Raw genomic sequence first — 19114 nt, 5'->3', positions numbered from 1 at the left:
TTCCAGGGTGGTAAATTACCTTTTCAGCATCACAGCAAGTGGGCTGACTGTTCTGGAAGTTGGAAACTGATAACTTCCAGCAGACAACTACAGTTGTGTCCAAAATTATTCAACCCCCAATGCTGTAAAGGGGTTTAGGGACTATAGTGTACATTTGGAATTGTATTCAGAATCAAATCCTACAAGGACGTTGTAACTACCCAAATGCAACTAAAATGACATCAATTGTTTATGTAATACAGTAGTAAATGGTTCTTATGTGGTTTCTTCATTGCCACAATTATTCAACCCCTTAAAGACTACCACTCTGAAGAACAGAGGTTCATACAGGTGCTTTCCATCAGGTATTGAAAACACCTGTGGATGTCACCGAGCAGCAATCAAGCATAATAAGCACCAATTAGGCAGCTTTAAAATGACTGTGATACTCAGCTCCTTCTAGACATTTACTGGTGTGGTTACAAACATGGTGAAGGCAAGAGAATGGTCCAGGAAGACAAGAGAAGAGGTGATTTCTCTTCACAGGAAGGGCAATGGCTATAAGAAGATTGCAAAGATGTTAAACATACCAAGAGACACCTTAGGAAGCATCATTCGCAAATTCAAGGCAAAGGGCACTGTTGAAACGCTACCTGGTCGTGGCAGAAAGAAGATGCTGACTTCGACTGCTGTGCGCTACCTGAAGCGTAGAGTGGAGAGAAGTCCCCGTGTGACTGCTGAGGAACTGAGAAAAGATTTGTCAGATGTGGGTACAGAAGTTTCAGCCCAGACAATAAGACGCACACTGCGTAATGAAGGCCTCCGTGCCAGAACTCCCAGGCGTACCCCCTTGCTGTCTCCAAAGAATAAGAAGAGTCGACTGCAGTATGCCAAAAGCCATGTGGACAAACCACAAAAGTTGTGGGATAGTGTTCTGTGGACTGATGAAACAAAATTAGAACTGTTTGGGCCCATGGATCAACGCTATGTTTGGAGGAGGAAGAACAAGGCCTATGATGAAAAGAACACCTTGCCTACTGTGAAGCATGGTGGAGGGTCAATCATGCTTTGGGGCTGTTTTGCTTCTGCAGGTACAGGGAAGCTTCAGCGTGTGCAAGGTACCATGAATTCTCTTCAGTACCAGGAGATATTGGATGGAAACGTGATGCAGTCCGTCACACACCTGAGGCTTGGGAGACGTTGGACCTTTCAACAGGACAATGATCCCAAGCATACCTCCAAGTCCACTAGAGCATGGTTGCAGAGGAAAGGCTGGAACATTTTGGAGTGGCCATCGCAGTCACCAGACTTAAATCCGATTGAGAACCTCTGGTGGGACTTAAAGAAAGCAGTTGCAGTGCGCAAGCCTAAGAATGTGACTGAACTGGAGGCCTTTGCCCATGAAGAATGGGCGAAGATACCCGTAGATCGCTGCAAGACACTTGTGTCAAGCTATGCTTCACGTTTAAAAGCTGTTATAACTGTAAAAGGATGCTGTACTAAGTACTAAGATTGAATGTCACTTGGGGGTTGAATAAAACTGATAATGCTGTGAGCACAGAAAAGACATTTGTGGTTATTTCATTATAACTGTTATGTTATATTTGTCTGACCTACAAGTGCCTCTTTAATGTAAATGTAAGCAAGATGACTGAATGATCAAAAGCAATGTCAAACTGGCCAAAACACTCAATTTCAGTGGGGGTTGAATAATTTTGGACACAACTGTATATACCCTAATAACAGATTTGTGGTTCATACTCAATAATATACAATTTAAATGATTGGTGTTTCATAAATATATATATATATTTTGTTTTTGTCATATACAGTTAGGTCCATATATATTTGGACACAGGCACAATTTTAGTTTTTTCAGGTATTTACCTAAACATATTCAAGCTATAGTTATATAATTGATATGGGCTGAAAGTGCACCCTTTGAAGTTTAATTTGAGGGTATGTACATACAAATTGGAGGAAGGGTTTAGGAATTACAGCTCTTAAGAGTAGCCATACCCCCTTTTTCAAGAGACCAAAAGTAATTAGACAATTGAATCAAAAGTTATTTCATGGCCAGGTGTGGGCTACTCCTTCATTATTTCTTCATCAATTAAGCAGTAAAAGGTCTGGAGTTGATTCTAAGTGTGGTGTTTGCATTTGGAATCTATTGCTGTGAACCTACATCATGTGTTCACAGGAGCTGTCTATGCAAGTGAAACAGGCCATTGTAAGGCTTCAAAAACTAAACAAATCCATCAGAAAGATAGCAGCAACATTAGAGTGGCCAAATTAACAGTTTGGCACATTCTGAGGAAAGAAGAATGCACTGGTGAGCTCCGCAACATAAAAAGGCATGGACGTCCACAGAAGACAACAGTGGTCAGGGATCGCGGGATCCTCTCTATGGTAAAGAAAAACTCCTTCACAACATCCAGACAAGTGAAGGACACTCTCCAGGAAGTGGGCGTATCATTGTCAAAGTCTACAATCAAAAGAAGACTTCACGAGCACAAATGCAGAGGGTTCACCACAAGGTGCAAACCATTCATAAGCCTGAAGAATAGAAAAGCCAGATTAGACTTTGTCAAAAAACCATCTAAAAAAGCCAGACTAGTTCTGGAAAAGCATTCTTTGGATGGATGAAAATAAGATTAATCTGTACCAGTATGACGGGAAGAAAAAAGTGTGGAGAAGGCTTGGAACAGCTCATGACCCAAAGCACACAACGTCATCATAAAACATGGTGGAGGCAGTGTGATGGAATGGGCATGCATGGCTTCCAGTGGCACTGGGTCATTGGTGTTTATTGATGGTGTGACTGAAGACAGAAGCAGCCAGATGATTTCTGCTGTATACTGTCAGCCCAGATTCAGCCAAATGCACCAAAGTTGATTGAACGGTGCATCACAGTACAGATGGACAATGATCCAAAACACACTGCAAAAGCATCCCAGGAGCTTTTGAAGGAAAAGAAGTGGAATATTCTGCAATGGATGAGTCAATCACCTGATCTCAACCCAAATGAGCATGTTTTTCACTTGCTGAAGGCAAAACTAAAGGCAGAAACAGAACAACTGAAGACAGCTGCAGTTAGAGCCCGGCAAAGCATCAGAAAGGAGGAAACCCAGTTTTTGGTAATATCCCTGGGTTCCAGACTTCAGGCAGTCATTGCCAGTAAAGATTCTCAACAAAATATTTAAAAATTTAACATTTTATTTATGATTATATTCATTTGTCCAATTACATTTGAGCCCCTGAAAATGGAGGGACTGTGTATAAATATGGTTGCAGTTCCTAAAATTTGTACTTGATATTTATATTCAGTCCCGTGAATTAGAGCTGAAGTCTGCACTTCAAATTAATTTGGGTTGTTTTTTTTTAGTTTATTCTGGTGGCATACAGAGCCAAAAGTGTGAAAATTGTGTCTGTGTCCAAATATATATGGACCTAACTGTATAAAGTCTCAGGATATTTTTTTCTGTGTGTTTTGTAATTAGTCTGCAAAGTATTCTTGTCATGTATTTATTTAATGTCTTGTTTTCAGGATGCCAGCTTATGACCACAACTGGTGGTATTCCATTTTCTTCATTTCCTACATTATTTTGAACACTTACATCTTCATGTCAGTCTTCTTGGCTGTTGTGTACAACAATTACAGGAAGCACTTAAAGGTAGATCACTTTCAATACAATTAAACAGTTACATAGTTTGGCTGAAAAAAGACAAAAGTCCATCCAGTTCAACCATAAAAATAGAATTATTAAAAACAGAAATGTGCTATAGTAGTAAGATCAGTAGAAAGACCTTGGTTGACTACTTGAGCCATATTGTATTATTTAATCTGATTTTATTTAAAGTACAGCCATGCAGAAATACAAATGTACAAGGATTTTGAAGCTCTTGTCTGTTTTTTTTTTTAATTAAAGATGTTTAGTTTTAATTTGATTAAATACAACTAAAATATGAATGTTTAAATGCCCATAATGGATCTACTGTCTGCACTTATTTAGTGTCCTTTGCTGCTTTGTAGCAGTCCCCTCATTGGGTGTACAGAAGTAATATCAAGCAAGGCTCCTGATATTTTTCACTTTGTGAGACTGTTTTTGAATTCATGTAATGGATGAGCAATTCCGTTGATCTTCTTGGAAATCCTGCCACACAGGCCTGGTGTATATGCCTGCACCAGAACTGGTACTGCATGGAGGTAGAGGTGGGGATACTAATACTAGGGTTTGGAGGTTTTCTTTTTTATTTTATTCATTTTTTGTTTATAGTACCTCCAATTGTAATACTTTCTATTGTCTATTTAGCCAGGGTGCAACATCTTTCAGCGGTTGACTTGTGATTCAGGTGCAAATTGTATGACATTGGAAATCGCACCTGAACCAGACTGAAAATCACACCAGACTGTTCTTGAAATCGCACTGCGGCCGACCCGCACATATGTTAGCCATAGAAATGGATTTTGGTTCATATGTAAGGCGAATCGGATGCGGTTCAAAATGCATGCAATTCATATATGTATACCAGGGCTCAAAATAGTCTATAGAGAATCATTAACCCCTTGGCGCCAGCGCCTCCCGGCCCTTAAAGGGTTTCAGAAGCTGGGAGGTGGGCTGAGTTTTAGGGTCATGTGACCGCAGTGATTCGCTGTCACGGCAGTCACATGATCAGGAAAGGTCCCGATCGCTAGAGGAGATCTGGACTTTTCTTTGAGTATCGGACATATGTGCTGGGAGCGTACAGGGCGCGCGCTCTCAGCACATATGTTTTTCTTAATTCCACACAAATGTGCAGCCACTTGGCGTCAAGGCCCAGACGCTGGAAGGCCGCACATTTGCGTGCGGCTGGCGCCAAGTGGTTAAACATGAACAGTATATATTTTTATATAAGGAGTCAGGATTTTGTGTTTTTTGTTTTTATCACAGTGTAATTTTGAAATGCAGATTTTGTTTGTATGGTTTTAGAGATCTGGATTTCATCCATGAGGCTTAAGGTGCACCTGTGCCCTAGGCACATTAAAGTATAACTAGAGACAAATGTTTTGGATAGAGTGGAGAGAGATAAGAATGCCTATTAGGTTTTTATTGCTCTCTGTGCCCCATTTAGGGAGAATCTCCCTCTCTGTCCTGTTTTTCTTTTACTTTCAATCATAATGGTAAATCCCAACTTTTGTGTTTTCCCCACATAAGTAATAGAGCGAACATTTTCTAATGGGGACACTAGTTGTGGTGACCTGGGGGTCCCCAAGGAATTCTCGCAATTTGCAGGGATTTCCTCTCACTCTCTGTTTTTGGCTATAGGACAGGAAATGAAGGTAAATCCCCCTAATGGGACACCGATGGCAAAAAATAAACTGACAGGGGTTATAACCCTTCCTATCCAAAATGGGGAAAAAAAAGTTTTGCCTATAGTTCTACTTTAAATTATCTTCAGCTTCCTAAAGCTCAGCTCTGGGGAAAAAAATACCTTTGCGTTGGGCCTCCACACTTAAATGCCTCTTGTGTCTAGAGGGTTTCAGAAGAGGATACGTTACTTACTTTGCTTCTTTAAACCATCTGACCGTTGAGCTTCCTCTGTAAGCTGCTCCAGGCAATGGTTCCACTTCTGCCTCCACCATGTATAATACATGGTTACTAGCTTTACACTGTACGTGTTGAGGTTCCCTCGACAGATGAGTGCTTGGGGTGAAAGAAAGGGCTGGAGCCTACTGAATTAGGTAAGTAATACATCCTCCTCTGCAACTGCCTAGATTTAAAATCTTCATCTAACCCTTGCAGTGTAGGGGGGAAGGGGGAGGGCACTGCAAAGGGGTTTTTTTTTTTTTTTATGCCTGGAATTTAGCCTTAACTAGCAATAGAATGAATTGAAAACAAGCCATCCCTGACCTCTCTAGTTAGCTAACCTGCAGCATTTTGTTTGTGTGATGCAACATAATTTATAACAAAAGCAAAGCTTTGTGTACAAGATATCTGACTTAGGGCTCGTTCACACTTTACTTTATTTCTAACTCTTGCCAAACGCCCCTATAGCGTTAGGTGTTTGGGAAGCATTTTAACGCTCCCCAAACGCCCTATGTGCAGTTTTGAGGCGGATGATAGGCGTTTGCCAAGTGTTAAAACCACACCACAAACGCCTATAATGAAGTTAATTGGTATTAACGCTCTGCAACCGCCTCGCAAACGCCTGCCAGGCATTTGAGGAGTGGCACTATAGACTTGAATGGCAGGCTTCAACTCCTCCTGACTGGACAAGAGGCATCAATTTTTCCATGACGCTAACACTTTAGTGTGAACAGCACTGTGTGCTGCTATGTGCAGAATTTTCATAGGCGTTTGAGAAGCGTTAAAACGCTTCCCAAACGCCTGTCTGATGCCTGCTGACAAAGCTAGCGTAAACTGAGCCTTAGGCTGACAATTCTCATTATTATTATTATTATTATTATACAGGATTTATATAGCACCAACAGTTTGCTCAGCGCTTTACAATCTAAGCATAGGAGAGTGTGAAAACGGTAAGTGTGACCAACACTAACTTAGCCCTGGTTCACACCGGTGTGTCTTCAGGTGCAGCATGCGGAAGTCACATCAAATGTATTTCTGTGGCACTGTGTTAACCAGTGCAATTTGAAGTACCACAAAAAAAATAGATTATGCACTGCTTTTTTTTTATTTCATTGCAACTTACATTAACTTCTTGTAAATGAAGTTGCAAGCCACAGTAAAATTGGAGATACAAATTGTATGGATCTGTGACTTTGTAATCGCACTTCAGGTGAAGTAGTACGATTTCAAAGTTGCATTCAGTGTGAACCAGGGCTTACCGCGAAGTATTGATCAAAAATTTTATTTTGGAAATTCCCTGATGTCTGAAACTTTTTTCAAGGGTCCCTCCAAGGTAAAACAATTGAGAAAGGCTGGTCTATTAGATTGAAGTTACACTGAATTCAAAAACAATTGATGACAGATTTACTGTGCCTCTAGAGTAAACTCTCATTTTCAATAGAACTCTATAGAAACTAACAGCAACTAATCAGAATTCACTTGGATATAGTCAGACCAGTACAGAATAAATCATGATTGAATTAATTGGGTTACTGCATGTATTTTAAAGGGTTACTGCGTGTATAGCATAAAAATCCTTAAATAAGTCCTAAGGTGTTTATTTTGTACTTGGCTAAATTGCTTTTTAGCAATAGCTTTATCATTTTAACCTGTCGACTGAATTTTGCTTCCAGAATGAGATCCGTAAGCTAGCTTACATGAAACGCCGCAAGATGGCAGAGGCATTTAATGCACTCAAAGTAAAAGAAGGCTCAGATTTTGTTATAACAGAGGCTACCTGGAACAAACTGGTAAAGTTGGTGGCACCAGATATCAGTACCTCACATAGAGAACTGCTGCTAAGAGTGTCTAAAGAAGAAAACCAAAGATGCGTGGGTGAGAAAATACAAGCTGGATATACTTCTTGATGCTCTATGATAAATCATTGTTTAGACTAAAGTATACATTTTATCAAAATTCAATTTTAACCATTTTCTTCACTGGATATGCCATTTTTGCTTAGCGGCTTCTCGGGTTCTTACCTGTTTGTAGACATCATTCTTCACAACAGGATGCAGCACACATGAATGGGAATGGTTTGGTTTTTTTAAACCCTGTTATTAAACATTATATCTAATGCATCCTTCCCCCGCTATCTGGTTAACCCAACCTTGTATGAGAATGCTGTCCCCTTTTTTTCATCTATATATTCAGGATACTGTGGTTATACCTGTATGTGACTTAAAAAAGAACCTGCCCCCCTGTAGATCTGATAGTATAATAAAATACTATCTAATCTTAAATCTGCTCCCACCCATATTCTAACCCTGTGAAGGAAAGATGTGTATACTTACCTATTCTGATGTTGGTCCGGTCACATGATCTCTCCAGTGGTTGCTTTAGTGAAGAGGAGAGATCCCCAGACAACGGCTGCAATGCGTATGCTGTGACATCGCCTATAGGTTTATTATTGGGCATCCATTGTCATCTTCTTCTACACTGAAGCCGGCCCTGGGAGCTGATAATGTGACAGGACCAGAGCTCCCTCAGAATAGGTATTATAGACAGCTTTGCTTTACAGGGTAGTCAGAATAGGGCTTAGAATGGAGGTGGGAATAGGTTTAAACCTAGATAGTGTTTGACTGGACTTCTTCTTTAACTTGTCGAAATGTTTTTTGTGGAGAAAAAAAAGTCCCCCCCCACATTTACCAAGCAGTTTGTGAGGCTGCATTTTTCAGCTGCTACACATTCTACTTTTATATAACTGCAGCAATATTATTTTAATTTATCAATAATCTCACAAACTGTACTTTACAAGAGACATTGTTTTGTTTTATGTATGTTCACCAACATTTAAACAAATTAAGATTTGTTTAGGCGTTTCAAAAAATGAATAGTGTTTACCCTGTAAATCCACTCAACCTGGTGTGTGTGTCATTTTTAAATCTCAGTTGCGGAGAAGGACAGTTAGTGGGTATAGAAAAGAATCTCACCCGTTTAAAATTGCTTTGCAGCCTGAGATGAAAACGGGCACAGTTTTTGTTTTATCCAGCTGTATTTACTCCGTGCAATTTATAACATCCAAGTGAAAGATAGAACACCAACATGTCAGAAAAAACAAAACCAGAATCACCGAGTTGGAAAAAGGATCACCCCCTTGTGTCAGTATTTTTTGTTGAACCATCTTTTGCTTTAATTAAAGCCTTCAGTCTGTTGGGATATGTCTCTACTAACTTTGCAATATTGGCCCACTCTCCTTTGCAGAACCGCTCAAGTTCAGTTAAATTTGATGGTGACCATTTGTGGACTGCAGTCTTCAAGTCATTCCACAGATTTTCAATGGGGTTTAAGTCTGGGCCCTGAATAGGCCATGCAAGGACATTCACCTTGTCCTTCAACCACTGTGTGGTAATTTTTGCTGTGTATGTTGGGTCATTGTCATGTTGGAAGGTAAACCTTCTTCCCAACTCAACTTTCTGGCAGAGGGCAGCAGATTTTCCTCAAGAATTTGACAGTATTTTTTCTAGTTTCCCTTCTATACTGACAAGAGAAACATTCCCATAACAGGATATTACCACCACCATGCTTTACTGTAAGAATGGTGTTATTTGGATGGTGAGCTGTATTGGATTTCCACCAGACATATCGTTTAGTGTTGAGGCCAAATAATTCAATTTTAGTCTCCTCTGACCATAACACCTTTTTCCATGGTGCCTCAGAATCTTCAAGGTGCGTTTTGACAAAGCTCAGTCGTGACTGCATGTGGCCTTTTTTGAGGAGTGGCTTTTTTCATGCAAACCTCCCATACAAGCCACATTTTGTGGAGAATTTGTGATATTGTTGTCACATGCACACAATGACCATTCTGTCATAAATTCCTGCAACTGCTTCAGGGTTGCTGTAGGCCTCTTGGTAGCCTCTCTGACCAGTTTGCTTCTGTCTTTCATCCAGTTTGGAGGGACGTCCTGATCCAGGGAGGGTCTGTGTTGTATTAAATCCCTTCCACACTTCATAATAGACTTCTCTGTGCTCCTAGTCATTGATAAAGCCTTTGTAATTTTTTTTATATATTTTCATCTCCTGACTTGTGCCTGTCCAACTTTATCCCGGAGATCTTTTGACGGTGTCTTGCCACCTATAGTTGGTTGTTTGCTTCAGTTGCACTACCAGGGACTGAAATGCTTCAGGAAAGCTCTTTTCATGCTGAGGTAATCAAAATGACCACATTTGACCACAGTTGAAAGTTAAATGGCTTTCTGTGCCATTGAGAAGGTGTTTAGCTACACCTGATTAAGTTTAGAAGGGGGATGATCCTTTTTCCAACTCGGTGATTCTGTTTTCAAATTCTTAAAATTTTTTCTGACTTGTTGGTGTTATATTTTTCACTTGGATGTTATAAGTTACAGCTGGATAAAACAAAAACTGTGTTTGTCTTCACTGCAGGCTACAAAGCAACAGAATGTGATTATTTTAAAAGGGGGAGGTGATTCTTTTCTATACTCACTATGGCTCAAGAAGGAATGTAACTGCTTGTTAGCTAATAATACTGTTTTTGGTATTTCAGTATTCTTTAAAGTGGCTGTAAACCCTCACATATACCCAGCGATGTGACTGGCCTCAGATGATACAGAGATGAAACAAATCATTCTTCATATGTTGTACCTGTTTTTCTACAGCCGTCTTTCCCCTACAACCATTCAAAGTGCAGAATTTAAACAGGCACTTTCACCTCTGAAAAATAGGGGGTGGAGAGCTGAAGTTACACTCAGTGAGGAGAGCTTAGAAAGCCAATTGGTGGTAAGGGACACACCCCCCTGCACACAGGAACAAAGCTGAGGCTGTGATTCACAGGATGTGCCCCCCCCCCCCCCCCCCGTCTCCTTTTTTTTTTCTCTTGATGTCAGGAAAACTCATCAGAAGTGACTGATGCAGATAGCAGAGGAACTAGGCAGCAGACAGAAATGACAGTGCTCTGGACTGAGACAAGCACACGCTATAGAGGGATATGCTTTCTTCATATTTCATGCCTGAGGTTTACAACCACTTTAAGTCAGAAGGTTGTTTTGAATAAGGTAGACTAACAGTAACGGTATTTTGATTATCTAACATTATGACATTAGGCAGCTTCTTTCTTACACAGGGAAGAAGGCTTTTATCCGTTTAGCTGACTTGTTGAACATTAAAGTGATCACAGTGAAAGCTCGAAAACATCCAATTGAATGCTGGATGCCTCATTTGTACAGAAGTGCAGCAAGTCGCTTTATACGCCAGGTCGTCCTTCATAAGTAAGTCTCCTTGATAGAAAGTGCTTTATGATAACCGATTTTCTTTTTCAGGAAGAAGAAGGCGGCGCCTTCTAAGTGCAGTATAAAAGCTTTTTAATGAATAAAAAGTGTAGTAATACAGGCCACTCCACAAAGCATAAGTAGGTTTGTACTGAAGGATTTTGAAGCCCCTAGATGGATAGTGGTCACTGGCATCTGGTGGTAGTGCTGGTGGCTTCCAACACATCCTCCTAGTTAGGGATTCCCTCAGTTGAGACGTCACTTCCGGTCACGTGATAGTGGGGGTTTTCCCGCGTTCGGAGCATGTGTACTCCCTCATCAGGCCATAAGGATACCATCTTGATGTAGGGCATTTATACTCCTAGCAAGAGGAGGAGTAAGGGGATTCCTCCTACAGGCAGGCACAGCTTGAGGAGTAAACGACCTACGGCAAGAGGGCTATCATTAAACACAGGTGTGGACAATTAAAGGATAAAAAAAGTGATAAAATATAGTAAAACTAAGTAAGAGAAAAGATGTATATCACAAGTGTTCAAACAGGGAAATTACCTTTAGCATAATGTCCATGTGCGAGAACTAATATGAAAACTACAATAAGGGTTCATAGCGTTCTACGTATAGAACGTGCTGGAAGCCACCAGCATCGTTCACACTCCTTCACTACAGCAGATACTTATTAATTTACAAGCGCAAACCTAATTATGTGAGTGGCCTGTATTACTACACTTTTTATTCATTAAAAAGTTTTTATACTGCACTTAGAGGGCGTCACCTCTTTCTTCCACAGGGCCTCTCTAGCTTGTTATAGGCCGGCTGCCTCCACTCCATGGTGCATCAAAATTACCGATAGGACTCTTTCTAAGGACATTTTATTTGTATATTTGTTACAGTATATTGTTCATGATTTATTTTCCCTAATTCCATCACCATTGATTATATGCTTATAAATACTATTGTATGCTGCATCTACCTCCTTACTCCGTCTCAGAGTGCGCCAAATATTCTACTTGCCTATATTTTTTTTCTATTTCAGAGGATTTGTTTATGCTTTCGATGTGATAATTCTAGTCAATGCAATTTTTATTGCCCTGGATGACCGAAACCCACTGATATCCCATGCAGAGTGGGGGTTCCTGTCTCTCTATATTATGGAAATTCTTCTGAAACTCTACACATACGATCCTAGGGCTTTCTTTGCAAAGAATCAATTTTGGAACTGGTATGTTTTACTTTTTTCAGTTCATAATCCAGTAATGAATTAATTTTCTCTGTGAAAAATGGTGGCTACTTTGCATCACAAATAGGCATATCGTGGGATTCTGAGTGTTGTTTAAGTGATGTGGAATGAACATTAGCATTTGAGTACTGACATTGGGCTGACATTTCTGATTTGACAGTTTATAATACAACTAAATACATTTGTTTTCATTTTATAAAATATCTTACTTTTAAAAACGTAATCTGTATTGAAAAATAAGACACGGTTTCCAATTTTTCTTACTTTTTTTTTTTTTTTTTTCTGGGAGAACACTTTTTTCCCCCTACTTTGAATAGAAAAATTTAAGCAAATCCATAAAATTTAAACCATATACACACAGTAATGTATCGAATGAACTTGTATTGGATTTATTTTCATTCAACAAATTCATATTATAATTTTTAACAGGGTTACGTTCACACAGGAAATGAATAGCAAATGTAGAATAACAATTGGTAAAGTAATAAATTTGTCCCTGGAATTGAGAGAGATTCATGACTGTTGTTCAATCTATGTTTCACTATTATAACAGAGTATTACAGGATAGAAAATTATTAAAAAGGTAAGTTTGTAAGTAAGTCCTAAAAAGAGAGTATCTTAACAAGTTTAACCCATTTTTAATTTTCATTTTTAGAGGGAAACATAAAAGTGTCTAACATTGGATTATAATTGGAAAAAAGAAAAATAAAATGGGACAAGAAATTTTAAGAAAAGAAGAGGGGGAATTCCAACCTTCCTGGTTTGAGTTTTTAGGATTCAGGTTGTTTTTATAGAATCAAGAGTGGTTTGGATTACATTAACTCATGTTTGTATACTGATACCTACTAAATGTTTGTCTATAGGCTACATTTTAATGGTGGTTGTCAGAAATGCAAACCAATAATTTGTACATTGAATGTGCTTGCTTTTGTACCATTCCCTGTCATTAAAGATTATTAAATGTACTTTTTGTGATAAACTTCCCAATCAGCCCAATCTATCTCAAAAATTCAATAAACCAACATATTCCAAAAGGTGATGATCAAATCTAAACTAAAATAATAATAAACCACCCCTCTAATATATATTCCAAAATCATCAAATATAAATGATAAAATAACATAAATAAAATAAAATATAATAAATTAAAATATATATAAAAGTGTCCAAATCTCCAAAAAATAATAATAATAAGTGTCCAAATCTCCAAAAAAGTATGTAATATAAACAAATAAATGTCCAAAAAATCCCAAGAAAAACAAAAACGTTCTTTATGTGTTCAGTGAAGCAAAACGATTATCCAAAAATGCCTTGTTATCCTCAAAAGTAAAAAGAAAAATATATCATAGTGTAATATCCTCAAACATATATATATGCTTCACACTGTGCAAAACTCAAATCACACCAAAAATAGTGAAAAATCAATAAATAAAAATAAACGTGAGAACTCGTGATCACTCCAATCTCAAGTGAAAAGTGATACTAGGTATCAATATCCTATATACTCCAGCCAAAGTAGATGCTAAATACCATTACCCTCTTATGGTATATTCAGGCATATACTGTTAGATAGGAAAGGCATTCCTCCATCACTCTTATCCCGGGGTATTCCTCATATGGACAAAGAGAAGGCTCAATCAGGCAGATTTCATAAAAAGATATAAATTTATTCCACACTTACATGTAAAAACACTTTATCCAGCTCTCTGTACTGCACATTTCAGTCTCTGGTTGAAAAAACGATCGTTTCCAACCGACAAAATGGCCGCGGCGACACTTCCGGTTAGCGTGCGTGCGTAATGACGTCACTCCCCTAGGGGAGTGAGCCCCAATCTGCCTGATTGAGCCTTCTCTTTGTCCATATGAGGAATACCCCGGGATAAGAGTGATGGAGGAATGCCTTTCCTATCTAACAGTATATGCCTGAATATACCATAAGAGGGTAATGGTATTTAGCATCTACTTTGGCTGGAGTATATAGGATATTGATACCTAGTATCACTTTTCACTTGAGATTGGAGTGATCACGAGTTCTCACGTTTATTTTTATTTATTGATTTTTCACTATTTTTGGTGTGATTTGAGTTTTGCACAGTGTGAAGCATATATATATGTTGGAGGATATTACACTATGATATATTTTTCTTTTTACTTTTGAGGATAACAAGGCATTTTTGGATAATCGTTTTGCTTCACTGAACACATAAAGAACGTTTTTGTTTTTCTTGGGATTTTTTGGACATTTATTTGTTTATATTACATACTTTTTTGGAGATTTGGACACTTATTATTATTATTATTATTTTTTGGAGATTTGGAAACTTTTATATATATTTTAATTTATTATATTTTATTTTATTTATGTTATTTTATCATTTATATTTGATGATTTTGGAATATATATTAGAGGGGTGGTTTATTATTATTTTAGTTTAGATTTGATCATCACCTTTTGGAATATGTTGGTTTATTGAATTTTTGAGATAGATTGGGCTGATTGGGAAGTTTATCACAAAAAGTACATTTAATAGTTTATTCACTTCCTAGGGAGGAAGTAGTGTTTTGTGGCTGTATAGGAGCTTTTTGATTGACTGTCATTAAAGATGTTTACTATTTTCTGTACTATTTTGATAGGTTTGACACCTTTATCATCATTGCTGCCCTTATTGGCACCATAGTCAACACAGGATTGAAATCAGGTATGTGTCTCATGTGGGAAGCTGGAACCTTGTTTAAATGGACTTTGCATATTGTTAATGCGGGGTTTTCCTATCTGCTATGCACAGTTTGTTTCATTGTAATTAGGGTTGATTTACTAAAACTGGAGAGTGCAAAATCTGCTTAGAAACCAATCGGCCCCAGTTGTTTTCGGTCAAAGCTTAACTAAACAAGGTAAAGTTAGAAGCTGATTGGCTACCATGCACAGCTACACCAGATTTTGCACTCTCTAGGTAAATCAACTCAGTAGACTAACATGGAGCTGCGTTTTTGACACCCAGTGTGCAAGAGGCCTTAGTCTGATTTAAAAAAAAAAACAAAACACAAAGTATTTGGTTATATACAGTATCTGTTCAAAACAAAAAAACTCAATCTTGTCAGAAATCCAGTGAGTTGATATACTTCCTGCATTCTTCTGCCTGGACTGGACTCTCTGTTAGCATTGATGCAAGCCATCTGAGAACTATAGAACCCCCCCCCCTATTCTAGTGATGAGAGGGAGTTGTTTTGTAGTGCTAGCACACTTCCTGTACTAGGGTGTCAAGGCTGCTGCTCCTTAAATTCAGTAGTGAGCGTTGTTGCCCTAGGACAAGAAGCGTGTTACTGACAGTAAAACCTGGAGAAGATTAAAAAAAAACAAAAAAAGCATAAAAGGAGAACTAATGCACACACCACATGCAAGTACTGGTAGGCTGCAATAAATTAAATTTTGGGTTTAGACATACTTTGACTCCTACCTAAACACGGGCACATCAAACAAATCGTTGATACTGCAACATTGTTCATTATGTAGTCCCAGATTGCTATACAATCCCTACAATTTGAGTACATAGCAGGTAACATCTTGTTGGCATTTTTGGGTCTGGATTCTTAAAATTGAACTCCAACCTTAGCTTCAATCTTGCACAGTTGTACAGGGTTCCCCTTTTATTGAAAATGCCTACTCTGATTTCACTTACACTCTCAGCTTCTCCAGTTTAGGTAATCAACCCCTATGTGTCCATAGGCATTTACTGGCCCTTAGAGGCAGGAGCATTTAGAGGTCAAAGAAAAAAAAACATCACTTGTGCATTCAGGAGTGGTGCGTTTCAGCTGAAAAAACGTCCAACGCGCCTAAAGGCCAGACATGTTTGGCCCTTGAGCGTTCATTTAAGTGACCAGAATAAATTAATATTTTGGCCAGTGAAACTAATGAACACCCAAATACCTGATGTTCCTGAACAAAGGTGCAAAATGCAGTTTTAGGTGTGTTTTTTACACTGCTTTTCTCCAAAGGCATTCAGAAATTTTACACAAATGTCCAGTAGGCCCAAAAGGGAGCAAATAACTGAAGTCCATTGTTAGAGTTTACATACATTTGATACTTTGAATAGTGCTAATTGGTATGAGATCCACAATGCAGTTTAAAACAAGGATCATAGTGAATAAGTATTTCCTTTGATCCTCAGCTTCATCCATTGGCCCTAATGCAGTATTTTCCCAAACCACTCTATTTTTTATGAATGAATGATATTTGACCTGTAAAGGAAATGGAAAGAGAACATTTGATTTTGCCCCATTGGCAAAAAACAAATGTACCAGCGGTTTTACTGGATAAATAGCTATGCAAATATTTTAGAACTACATCTCATATTGTGTTTAAATTGAAATATTGACTTTAATTTATTCTATTTTTAGTACTTATCCATGTTATGTGTATTTCATAAATGTATATAAATTACAAGTTATTGTTTGTAATTGCAATATGTATTTTGTTGATACACAAACACCTTGTACAGTGGTTTGTAATGGATTAAGGGCCTCTTAACGCTTTCTGCATAAAAAATATTTTAGAAGTAAAAGTCTGATTAATTTCTATGTGGCTGGATCACATTTGGTGCTGTAGTTTTGTGTGTTTTTAAAGGGATATTAATAGGGCCCATTCATTCATGTGTGAATAGCTGTAAATGGGCCCAAAGTGATGTGTATGCAGAGCAGATTACTCTTACAGTAGCATTTTGACTGATCGAAAATAGTTTTTTTTATAGTTGGGCTTGTTCACTAATAAGTGACATCCCTATCATTTCTTAACTCTTCCTATTATGTGCCACAACTGGAAGCTTTCAGAATGTGCATTTTCTAGCATGTCCCTTTTGACAGAATTCAATCAAATGATTGACTTTTTTGTCAAGTGGGGATGGCCAAAGACTGATTAAAATGCAGTCAGTCTCTACTGAATTTCGATCAGTGTATAGTCAGCTTTACAGTTTCAGATGGATTTTACTAACATTTACCTGCTGAGTTTATTTCTCCACAGGGAGTCCGTACAACAGCCAGCAGATCCTAGACATTGTCTTCATTCTCAGGGTTCTCCGACTCATCAGGATCATTGACAGTATTCAGAGGTATCTATAGCTTCTATCTATATGTTGAATACTCACATAGGCTTGTGCATGCATATATGCTTTCTGTTTTTTATTAAATTTTTATATCCAGATCTGTAATAACCATTTAATGGGGATGCAGCTTCCAAATATTAATGTACAATAATGTGGCATCATTCAATCACATCTCTTCTCAATCTCTAAATAAGATTTTGACTGGTGAGGAATGGGGATCTTGGAGTTAGAGCCATTTAACAAATGAAGGAAATGAATATGGATTTAGAACACTGTGGAGCCAATGCAGAATGATTTGACCAATACCCAGCCAGGTGGTAATTAGGTGTGTTATACCTTCCTGCTGGCCGTCCTCTTGCAACATCACAACCTGAGCATTTGCAATCAGTTTTGTGTGTGAAATTGTAAGGTAAAAGTAGCCTTTATGGGAGATAACCCAAGAATAAGATATCTCTATAAAGTTTTACAGGTTTTAAATTTCAAATATATCACAATGTATTCTACTTATTCTAGCTTGTGAAGTAAACGATTTGCATGGACTCCTCTTTTATACAGGTTTCGAGTCATCATGAATACACTGATCAACATCCTACCTTCCATGCTGACATTTTGCGGTATTATTTTTGTAGGTGGTTTTGTTATGTTAACATTGTTAGAATTATCTCAACATAAGTATATCTTTTATTGTAATATCATAATTCTCCAATATTGGACTGATATAATGTGGAGCAAAGGTATGTGGAGAAAAAGCAGTCAGGGATCATTTGTATTCCCCAGGAACTCAAACATGGAATCCAATTGGCTGCAATAGGTAGCTGCTCCACAGTTCTATTTTTTTCTTTGGTCAACTTTTGTAAACCAGATACTGTTAATACTGGAGAAGGAAAGTGATTACACACAAAAAATTAGCTTTGACATGTTCTTTTTGGACGTATATGCTCAGTAAAAATTTATTGCATATAAAAAAATGGCTTGAGAATATAATTTGTATTTTCTACATGCTCTCCGCAATGACTTAGTTTCTTAGTAGGCATAAACAAAGATCTTTTTCAAAATAGGATGGAATTTTAAAATATGATTGCTTGTATTATGTTACTGTAATTTGAGCATCAATTGGCTTGTAGGGCAGTACAAAAAAAATGATGATGTGCACAGTGTTAAAATACAGCTGCCAATTTTTTGCAGTGAATATTCAGATGAAACCATATGAAATTGATGTAAAATCCACCAGTCTGATTTTTAATTTCCATTTCTACCAGTATTCCTTATTATCCACTTTTTATTTTACAAATCTTAAAAACAGTGCTTGGACATGTTTGAGTCTTGGCAGAGTGTGTGTGTGTGTGTGTGTGTGTGTGTGTGTGTGTGTGTACATACATAGAGCAAGTTTCTATTTTTGTCAGTATGTTAATCTTGCTTATGCCTCCATAGGTTATATATTATGTGTTTGCTGTTATTGGAATGGAAGTCTTCAAGGACAAAATTAGTTTCTTTCCTGAAAATTCCACAGACCCTTTTGCACCGGTGTGTGGAACCATCGTCTTGAGGGACTCTGCTTTTGCTAAAAGCAAGTACTGCAAAAATAACTTCAATAACATAGGATACGCGTTCATTGTATTAGTGGAGCTGACTGTCGTCAACCAGTGGCATAATATCCTTTAATTCTGATTTGCTTTTAAAGCTGACATTTTAATCTACTTATATTTTTGCCATCCCTGGTTCCTCCTTACCTCCTTATTAACATACTAAAAGCTTTACGGTTTTCATTACATACCTTATTTTAAACCAAGTGATGTTACCAATGGGTCTTCGTGCTTCTTGATTCAGTGCAGTCAGAGCATGGCAGGTGGAAGGGGCCAGCAGGGTGCTGTACATAGTTTCCTGAATGCATTACAGCATCCTGCCCCAGTACGTGTGCTTGCTCTTCGGGAGTGGTTATGCCAATATCAAAATGCATTGATAGGTGGATGC

The 19114-nt window shown here is 38.1% G+C and overlaps 1 protein-coding gene across 1 annotated transcript in view; it reads left to right on the top strand.

Annotated features, from left to right (window-relative positions):
• LOC149455264 (two pore calcium channel protein 1-like) overlaps positions 1–19114 on the top strand; it is a 75924-nt gene that overhangs the window by 40466 nt on the left and 16344 nt on the right. The window contains exons 8-15 of the mRNA XM_089686496.1: positions 3527–3653; positions 7220–7421; positions 10666–10810; positions 11844–12029; positions 14682–14746; positions 17062–17149; positions 17699–17768; positions 18575–18794. Coding sequence (XP_089542622.1) covers positions 3527–3653; positions 7220–7421; positions 10666–10810; positions 11844–12029; positions 14682–14746; positions 17062–17149; positions 17699–17768; positions 18575–18794 — 1103 coding nt within the window. The remainder of the gene's footprint in view (positions 1–3526; positions 3654–7219; positions 7422–10665; positions 10811–11843; positions 12030–14681; positions 14747–17061; positions 17150–17698; positions 17769–18574; positions 18795–19114) is intronic.

The sequence above is a fragment of the Staurois parvus genome, unplaced genomic scaffold (genome assembly GCF_062004578.1).
Source record: "Staurois parvus isolate SC_StPar_1 unplaced genomic scaffold, SC_StPar_1.0 ptg000401l, whole genome shotgun sequence".
Classification (NCBI taxonomy): domain Eukaryota; kingdom Metazoa; phylum Chordata; class Amphibia; order Anura; family Ranidae; genus Staurois; species Staurois parvus.
This window is presented reverse-complemented; position numbering and strand designations above follow the sequence as displayed.